This window comes from Giraffa tippelskirchi, chromosome 1 (assembly GCF_054371585.1).
Source record: "Giraffa tippelskirchi isolate mGirTip1 chromosome 1, T2T-mGirTip1v1.2.pri, whole genome shotgun sequence".
Classification (NCBI taxonomy): Eukaryota; Metazoa; Chordata; class Mammalia; order Artiodactyla; family Giraffidae; genus Giraffa; species Giraffa tippelskirchi.
The window spans coordinates 131,908,529-131,918,758 of record NC_137275.1 but is presented as its reverse complement, the minus strand read 5'-3'; the positions used below and the strand labels follow the sequence as shown (position 1 = coordinate 131,918,758).

General features: G+C 45.2%; 1 protein-coding gene across 1 annotated transcript; it reads left to right on the top strand.

The window, feature by feature from the left end:
• The first annotated feature begins 9,319 nt into the window (after positions 1-9,319).
• Positions 9,320-10,030, top strand: TMEM215 (transmembrane protein 215). The gene has a single exon (XM_081489417.1). The coding sequence runs from the start codon at positions 9,320-9,322 to the stop codon at positions 10,028-10,030; it is 711 nt and encodes a 236-aa protein (XP_081345543.1).
• Positions 10,031-10,230: the final 200 nt, after the last annotated feature.

The window sequence follows — 10,230 nt, the reverse complement described above, 5'->3', positions numbered from 1 at the left end:
GGGAGTGGCAAGATAGGGGTAAGTGATTAAGAGGTACAAAATACCATATATAAAATAAATAAGTTACAAAGATATATTGTACAGAACAGGGAATATAGCCAGTATTTTATAACTTCAAATGGAGTATAATCTACAAAAACATTGAAACACTATATTGTACACCTGAAATCAATATAGTATTGTAAACCAACTATATACTTCAACAAAAAAAAATTTTAAGGTTGGACATGTCAGTGCACTATGTTAATGTAAGGACAAGAAAATGAGAAAATCAGATGAATCTTCAGTTTGGTGATCAAACCACATAAGAATTCTTTACTTCCAACTCTGATTCTCAACAGTCCATTTTTCTCATCATTTATTCCCTTAACAAGGATCCTCTACAGAATCAGAGGAAAGACAACACAGAGACAGATCTCAGCTAGTGAATAAGCTCAGCCCTGGAGAGCAAATGGATGTTTGGCTGGAACCACTCAGATACCTAAAACGTTTCCATCTTTGGAACCATTAATCTAACACTGTCACTTGCACTAGCTTTATTTTTTAATTACAAAAAGATTTGTGAAAATTCTAGGCTCCTTTGTACTTTGTTCTGCACAACCTAACGAACCCTAATGAGCTGCAAGCATTTTTAAAACTCTGTTAATTCAGCACTGGAAAAACAATTGAAGCTTCTTTATATCTCTGGAGGCCCGGAGTGAAATAAGAGAAGTTAGAGTTGTAAACGTAGGCTTTACTAAAGATCAGAGGTACCTGCTTAGAGCTAGAGAAGATGGGAGGAGGTACAGAGGAGGCGTGAACACCACCAGATATGTAGGAGGTTCTCAATATAACATTTGTTAAATAAGTGAGTCAGAATTATAGCCAAGAAGAAAAAAATATCAAATCTCTAACTAGGTGCATCAAAACAACCATTTTTAAATCAAAAATGGGGGAAATAGTACATTTATTATTTTCTAGGTTAAAAACAGGGTTATAAGACATCTCAAAAGTGATTCACATAAATTTGGGAGGAACCATAAGACTTCACTCCAATCCAACATGAAAATCCACTTGCTCTCTTTCAATTTTCCTCTCTTCACAATTCATCCATATCTTTTTCTCTCCTGTGAGGAAGTTCCAGAATGAGGAAGGGGACAGGACAGTCTTTCAAATCTTTGTGTATCATTCATTCAACTGCTATTTATTGAGTGCTTAATATATGGAAGAGACCATTCTCTCATTAAAACAAAAAAGTTCTTATTATAAAATAACAGCAGAAATTTCAAAAATTCATAAAAAATATAAAGAAAATAGTAACAATCATGTAATGTTCCAGCTCAATGGTAAAGAATCCACTTGCCAATGCAGAAGACTCAGGAGACGTGGGTTTATCTCTGGGTTGGGAGGATCCCCTGGAGGAGGAAATAGCAACCCACTTCAGTATTCTTGCCTGGAAAACCCCACGGACAGAAGAGCCTGGTGGGTTACAGTCCATGGGGGTCTCAGAGAGTCAAATGTGACTTTGCGACTAAACACAATGCTCCACCACCTAGAAATAATCACTGTTAATACTTTGAGGGTATTTCCTTTTGGTCTTTTTTTCTATTCTAGCTTTTTTGTGTGTGTAATTAGGGGCCTACTAAATATAAAATTTTTTCCAGTTACTTTAATGGAATTTTTTATTCTTAGTTTTTTTAATTAGCATTATATTGATCCCATTGTTAGGCGTCATTAAAAATATAAAAATATAATTTTGCTCATACATAATACTCCCTTAACTGACTGTGCATATTCCCTCCAATGAATGTACCGTACTGTATGTAACCTTTCCTTTGTTATTGGCTATTTCAGTGTTTTCCAGTGTTTTACTAGTAGGGCATTGTAAATCATTTCTTTGCACATAAATAACTTTTGTGCTATTGTTTATATTTATGGGAAACTTTGCTAGAATTGTATTGCCTTAGTCAATTGGGATTATGATAAACCTAATAGCTCACCATCATCCAATAGAATTTGGTAATGGTGAAACATTTATATCTGCACTGTCCAGTATGGTAGCCAATCACCACATTCGACTGCTCAGCACTTGAAATGTGGGTAGTACATCTGCGATATTGACTTTTTTATTTTATTGCATTTTAATTAATTTAAATGTAAATAGCATCTTGTGTTAATGGCTATGGTATTGGACAGGGCAGCAAGAGCAGTTCCAAGGTCTTAATCTGTTTGACTCTTGGAGACTTCCACAGAATGGCTCTCATTCTGTTTCCATAGCACTGAATTCAGGAAATTACTGTGTGGGTCTGGAGAGTCTGAAAATGATAATGAGGATTTTGTTTATGCCTCGTGAACTGGGCCGGTTGTCATATCAGTTGTTCTCAGCAGACAGGAGGCCAGGCTATGAGTAGGCTTGGATCTCATGAAAATAAGCCTTATGAATACATGGGGAACCTAGAGAGAAACAGTTTGTTTCTAAAAGGGTTAGATGTGACCTTCCCTACTCAGACATTACCATCCCTAACTGTGTGCCTGTTGGTGAAGCTGTGGGGACTTCCCTCTACATCCTGAAATGACTAAATGATGATTAATTTACTCATATGGTGCCTGAGTCTGGTCTTTCCACCAGTATACACTTACTTTTGACATGTTTCAGTATAATGGTCATGCAAAGGGATGCACTTCTTTGAAGTTCTTTAGATACCTGAGCAGACTTTATCCATGAAAGAGTTAGTACCAATACATTCCCACCAGTAACATATGTGAGTACTTGTCTCAGCACCGCCCTGCCCCCAGTACTGGTATTATTTTTTATATTTACAACTTGAATGGATTAAAAAAATTACATACCATTGTCATTTAAATTTAAAAATATTTTATCTCTACAAGCAAAGTGCTAAGAGAGCTCCCTTAAAAAGTTTTCTCTCTTGACCCTACACCCCACCTCTGGCTATCATTTCATTTCTCTGTTATTAACAACAAAATCCTTTGAGTTTTCTCTGCTCTCTGCCCCCAGTTCCTCTTCTCCTTTTCCCTCTTGGACTCATTGCAGTCAATATTTCACCCCGGCCACTCTACCAGAACTATTCCTGTAAAGGTGACGGATGATCGCCATGTTGCTAAGCCCAGTGTTCACTTTTTAGTCCTTTTCATATTTGTCAACGGAACCGATGCAATCACTATGCCCTCCCTGAAGCGCTTTCTTCTTTTAGTTCCTTGGATCTCCGCTCATTGTCTCACCTCGCTGGCCATGCCTTCACAATTTCTTTTGCTGGTTCCTCTTCATCTCCCCAGACTCAAAATGTTGATGTTCCTTTGTTCTTAGTACTGGAATTTCTCTAGCCTACTGATGTCTGCTCCCTAAGTTCTCATTAGATCTCTGCCTAAAATCTCACTAGTCCCAGGAATTAAAATGGTAATCATATCCCCAACAGCTCCCAAAATTGTATCTCCAGCCCAGACATCTCCCCAAACTCCAGACTTGTACATCAACTCTATTACCAACTTCACTTTGATATAGCAAATAAACATGTCCAAAGCCAGGTTCCTGGTTTCCCACCTCAATTTTCAAATCTTAGAATCATCCTTGATTATATAATTTCCCTCACATCCCAAATATATCAGCAAATAGTGTTAGCTTTACATTAGAATACATCAGAATCTAATCACTTCTAGCCACACCCATAAACCAATATCATCTCTCACCTGGATAATTACAACAGTTTCCCAAGGGGCCTCTCTGCTTCTGCCCTCAATCCACCTTGTTTATTTTCTATAAAACAGATAGACAGAGCCTTTAAACTATGAGTTGGGACTTCTTCCTCCTTTCCAGAACCTCCAACATGTAAGAGGCCCCATGCAGGAATAAAAGGAGCAAGGCTGCAGCTGATCCACGATAGACAAGCAGGATGAGCATACAGCCTTTGAGATCTGAAAGCCTTGTTGCCACAGCATAATCTACACATACATCTTGCTCTGTGAATGTGAGTGACCACGTCTCACTAACTTATATCCCCAGCACCTAGCGCAGTGCCACGCACATAATAAATGCTCAAGTAGTATTGAAGAATTGATGCTTTTGAACTGTGGTGTTGGAGAAGATTCTTGAGAGTCCGTTGGACTGCAAGGAGATCAAACCAGTCAATTCTAAAGTAAATCAACCCTGAATATTCATTGGAAGGACTGATGCTGAAGCTGAAGCTCCAATATTTTGGCCACCTGATGCAAACAGCTAACTCATTGGAAGAGACCCTGATGCTGAGAAAGACTGAAGGCAGAAGGAGAAGAGGGTGACAGAGAATAAAACGGTTGGATGGCAACAGCAATTCAATGGACATGAACTGGGAGATGGTGAGGGACAGGGGAACCTGGTGTGCTGCAGTCCATGGGGTTGCAAAGAGTCGGACATGACTTGGCAACTGAACAACAACAGTATTGAATGATTGCAACCCTTCTGCATTTCATTGTATGATTAAAGATGTTAGAGTAGATATTCTTTTTTTTTTCACTTCCAGAAATAAAGGTACTTTATGAAGGTATGTAACAACAACAAAAAAACAAACATTTTCTATGACAATAAAAATAACTACATATCTTATATGACTGGTTTCACCCAAATAGTATTTAAAATCTAAAAATTTTAACTGATTCTGTGGCAGTCTGCTACTTATTAATATATAAATACATCCATGACATGAAACAAAAATATTTAAGAAAGTAATTGAGTTGAGAGTAGATATTCTATAAGATATCTTCAAATTCTAGCCTCCTGTGATTTCAATAATCTCAGAAATAAAAGGTTCTGCACTCCTTCTCAAACACCCACATGTTAAAGCCTTGTTACAACCTGAATTTGCTTTTTTTTCTGATGAAAAGCTTTTGTATATAGCTGTATATGCTTACACGATTGCAAGAACTGCTTAGGGTTTTAAAATCCTAGTGCAATCAGCCTGTACAGGCAAGAAATTAAATACTGAGAATGCCTTTTCTGTCCCTGAATATTGTAACCCTGAGTGATGTCTCCCACCTCCACCCACTTTTGCTGCTGACTTGGGCAAGTATACCTGCTGTTCAAAGACCATCTGAAATTACCTCTAAGAAGGAACTGCTTTGAGAAAATGAGGTTTATAATTAGACAGTAATTGAAGTCTCCTGCAGCTTTATGCATGGGTCTTATCTAATGCCTGAGTAGGTGAACTGCATGACTTGAGTCAAATGGAATTAGATGCTTGTCCAAGTTAGAGGAGGTCTCTGTTCAGCGATGTTGCTTCTTTAGGCTCCAGCTAGGTTTCCAGCACTATTGTCAGAGCACCTGAACAGCACTAACGACTGTTCAGCCCTGCAGAGGTGACTATCAGAGAATCAATGAAGAGTATCGCCCTCAGCTAGCTCCCCTCCTGTGAAGCCTTTGTTTCACAGGCAATTGAAATCCAGTGAGGTAAAGTGATTTGCCTCAGGTCACAGGTAGAAGAGGAGCTAGATCAGGGAACTTCGGAGGTAAGACAGTGATGATTTGCTTGACTTACTTCATGTACATTGGTAGAAAGACAAAGGAACAGAGGACAATCCCACAGTTTCTCAGTTGGGCAAATAGGAAGAATGGGGGTCAAAGGAGAAAGGGCAGGTCTGAAGGAAATTTGATGAGCATAGTTTAGGTGGTGTTGAGATTGAGGTGTCTGTGTGCCATACAGACAGATATCAAGCAGACAAGTAGATATTATCAGACAATTAGATATTATAAATCTAAAATTGAGGGGAAAGGACAAGGCTAAAGAGATAAATATAGGAGTCATCAGCATAAGCCAGCCATCAGCATACCCATCAGCATCAAAGGGCTTTGTTAAAAATTAATAAAACAAAAAGAAGTTTTACAATGTAGACTACAAATGAGTGGCCAAGGAGATGGGAAGGAGACCAGAACAGAAAGGCATTAGTAAAGGCAAGGGAGAGAGGGCTTCAAGAAGGGAAGCATGATCAGCAGTTGTACATGCTGCTCGTTGCTTCTCCAACTTTCATTCTACTCTTCTTCCTCAATAACAAATCTCTAATTTTTTTCAAAGTGGCAATAAATCTGGTCAACACCCCTCCCCGCAAACAAAATCTTGATTTCCCAGGTTCCTTTGCACAGAGGTGACCACTAAGACAGACTTCTGGACAGTAAGCTATGATGTCTGACCAGTGAGCTACGACAGAGCTATGATAGAGTTCTTCATGTAATGTCTATCTATTTGGTGCAGCTGCCAGGAAAACAATTATTTTCCTGGTGCAAATGGTCAGACAGCTGCCATCTCACTTTTGCTCTTTGCCTTTCCCCCTTTCTTCCTTCTTTCCATCCAAAATAATGATTCTGTGCTAGAGGTACAGCAGCTGTCTAGTGAGGAAGAATAGATACTAGAGTGGAAAACTGATTCCTGCTCCACTCAGTGGAACGAGTGGGAAACTTGGGAGTCAACCTTGGACTCCAATCACCATCTTACTTTCTTTGATCCTTGATTATAGCCTTAAATATCTTTCAAATTCACTTTCTTCTAACTAGCCCTACTAGCCCTGCATTGTTCAGATCCTTGCCATGTCTTGCCTGGCTTATTGAACTGTCCTCCTACAAGGTCTCCTTGTTTACCCCTCAACCCCTTCCAACCTGTCCTCTAACCTACTGTCACTGTCTGTCAAACATGGAATAGTTTATGTTGATCCCTGCTTAAAATACTGCCACCACTCTTAACTGTTGATCATACTTCCCTTCTTGAAGCCCTCTCTCCCTTAGCCCCCCAGACAGGCTCTTAATGACTTGGCTTCTGCCTTTTATTGATTATCATGTGCTACGCAATATGGGCTTCCCTGGTGGCTCGACAGTGAAGAATCCCCCTGCAATGCCGGAGAACCTGAGTTCAATCCCTGGGTTGGGAAGATTCCCTGGAGGAGGGCATGGCAGCCCACTCCAGTATTCTTGCCTGGAGAATCCCCATGGACAGAGAAGCCTGGTGGGCTACAGTCCATGGGGTCACAAAGAATCTAAAGGACTAAGCACAGCACAGCCCAAGCAAGTATATGGGCTTCCTTGGTAGCTAAGCTGGTAAACAATCTGCCTGCAATGTAGGAGATCCCAGCTGGATTCCTGTCAGGAAGATTGGGTCAGGAATATCCCCTGGAGAAAAGAGAGACTACCCACTCCAGTGTTCTTGGGCTTCCCTGGTGGCTCAGATGGAAAAGTTATCTACCTGTAATGAGGGAGATGGGGTTTGATCCCTGGGTTGGGAAGATGCCCTGGAGGAGGGCATGGCAGCCCACTCCAGTATTCTGGCCTGGAGAATCCCCATGGACAGAGGTGCCTGGTGGGCTACAGTCCATGGAGTCACAGAGAGTCTGCTGCGACTAAGCGCGCGCGTGCACACACACACACACACACACACACACACACACACACACACACAAGCAAGTATATATTCCATCCATTCTGTGAACCAGAACTATGTACCAAGCATCGCACTAGGAACTTTACATTTATTTAGTCCTCAGAGGGGTTTGTTCACATATTTGATAGTAATATTTTCATTTTACAGATGTGTCCACTGATTCTCAAAGCAGTTAAGTCACTTGCCCAAGAATACATGGTTAATTTAAGTGGGGAGAAAGCCTGGAGGTCAAACTTCTTTCCACCAAAGCACGGCCTTGATGAAAAATACTACCCCCCATCCCCTCCCCCTTCCTCCCCCGCCCTTCCGCGTCTGACTTCTCACTATTCCCCATCTACCCTAAATGAGCAGCCTTGTTGAAGAACCCCAGCCAAAGCCAGTCTTGCCCTTGGGGGCCAGAGGAATCCAGCTCGTGCGCCGGTGGGGAGAAGGCAGGTTGTACACACCAGCGTGGGCGAAGGAGGAGAGAATCGCCCAAAGCCAGAGCTGCTGGCCAGGCTGATCCCCGAGTCAAGGCCCCTCCTCCTCGCTAGCTGGGTGTTGGGTGCCAAGCGCAGGGGGATGAAGAGCCAGGGCTGGAAAGCCCATCTCCTTTGACCCAGCCGGCGTGGCTGGCACCACGGCCGTGTCAGAGTGGGATCCGGGCTCCAAGGCCACCCCCTGAAGGTCCCAGGGCTGTAAGACCCGGGTTGGGGGCGGGGGAAGGACTCTGGTGACGCCCCCAGGGCTTGAGCAAGACCTTGCTGACCACTGACTCAGCCTGGGTGCGGGTCCGGTGCGCTTCGCTACTCGAGCGCTGTTGGGCGCCGCTGCCGCCCAGCGCCCGAAGACAAACCAGTTACGGGCCGCAGGACCCCGAGAAGTGCAGCCCTCAGAGCCCCCAGAGCCTCGACGTTCTGAGACAGGCGGTAGGGGAACCTCCTGGGAGCTGCTCCAGAGCGGATCGAGTCACTCCACATCTGCAACTGGAGAAAGATCCAGGTCCCCGGGGGACATCTCCAGCTGGCACCTCTGGCCCTCGGACCGCGGATTTGGAGCCCAGGCTGTCCCGTGGGCAAACCGGCCCGAGTTCCAGTCTCCGGCCCGCGGCAACCTCGCACCCCGGACTCTCCCAGGACACAGAAGCGACTCTCACAGCACGAAGAAGCGGGTCCAGCCGCCCTGCTCAGCCCTCCCAGGCAGCGGCGGGACGAACTCGGGCTGCTCCAACCTCCCCAAGTAGACCATGGGCAGCCTCTTCTGCCCCGGTGGCCTCTCCCTGGGGTCTAGCCCCCTCGCGCCCCCGCGCGTCCTTCTTTGTTTCTGAGCTTGCTCTGAAAGTGATGTAACCAGGCCAGGCTCGCGCGTCGCTTTCCCTCTTTTCCAGACTAAGTCCTTCCTCCCTCCAGCACCCGGCGCTCTTCGCTCTTCGCGCAGGGCTGGGCGCTGGGGCTGCGCCGCCGCTCCGCTCCCGAAGCCCTGGAGACCGACGTCGCACCACCTGGATGTAGAGTCAAGGGGGGAAAGCCAGGCTTTCCTTCCAGAAACAAGGGAGAGAGCCGAGGAAACAGCTGCTGTGGAGGTGTCTAAGGAGACTCAGACTGGCTTTTTACCCCGCTCCCGGGAGACGGCAGGAGACCTCAGGTACCTTGGCCACCCCAACCGGTGGATGTCTATCTGAGAGAGAGTCAGGGGTTGCAATAGTAAGAAAGAGACAGAGAAAGAGAGAGAGCAACAGAAACAGAGGGGAAAATAGAGACGGAGACCAAGACTGACAGACAGTAGAGTCAGAGACGGAGTAAGAGAGATGTTTGGTGGGTGGGAAATTGACTAGGATATTTTTGTTTGGTTTTGTTTTGTTTTTAACCCAGTGCGGTTTTGCCTCTGACAGTAGGGAGGAACACGGCTCCTTGGTCAGCGTGCAGTCCCCAACCTGGATGGAGTGAAAGATGCGGCCCGATGACATCAACCCGAGGACTGGGCTGGTTGTGGCCCTGGTCAGTGTCTTCCTGGTCTTTGGCTTCATGTTCACTGTCTCTGGGATGAAAGGAGAGACTCTGGGAAACATCCCCCTCCTGGCCATAGGGCCCGCCATCTGCCTGCCAGGCATTGCGGCCATTGCCCTGGCCAGGAAGACCGAGGGCTGCACCAAGTGGCCCGAAAATGAGCTGCTGTGGGTCCGAAAGTTGCCTTGCTTCCGGAAACCCAAGGACAAGGAGGTGGTGGAACTGCTGAGGACCCCTTCAGACCTGGAGTCAGGCAAGGGGAGTTCAGATGAGCTGGCTAAGAAGGCAGGCCTCAGGGGGAAGCCTTCCCTCCAAGGGCAGGGCGAGTTGCCTATGGCCAGCTCCATCACCACCCCCACACACAACATGGAGGAAGGAGAATGCCAGAGCCCCGGCCAGAGTGGGCGTCGGGAGGAGACATCCAGATACTTGGATGGCTATTGTCCCTCGGGCAGCTCCCTCACCTATAGTGCCTTGGATGCCAAGTGCTCAGCCTGGGACAGGTATGAGCACCCTGAGCCCGAGGATAGCATCTTCTTTGTGCCCCAGGACAGTATCATCGTTTGCTCCTACAAACAGAACAGCCCCTATGACAGATACTGTTGTTACATCAATCAGAGCCAAGGCAGGTGGGACCACGAGACGATAGTCTAAGCTTTGCATACAAGGGTCGCTGTGTTAATAGAAATGTGACTACACTCAGCTGCCAACAGAAGGAAACTGCCCTGCTCCAACAGCCTTCACATGGTTAGAAACTGACCTGGTATGTGATGGGCGTGCAAGCCTCCGGTGTGTGAGAGTCATGTAAATAGGCATGTTTGGGACATGTTTCAGGAAAGGATGATGAGGGTTAA

What these genes read in the sequence shown, in the direction of transcription:
- TMEM215 (XM_081489417.1), top strand. Translation starts at nt 9,320, where the DNA reads ATGCGGCCCGATGACATCAACCCGAGGACTGGGCTGGTTGTGGCCCTG.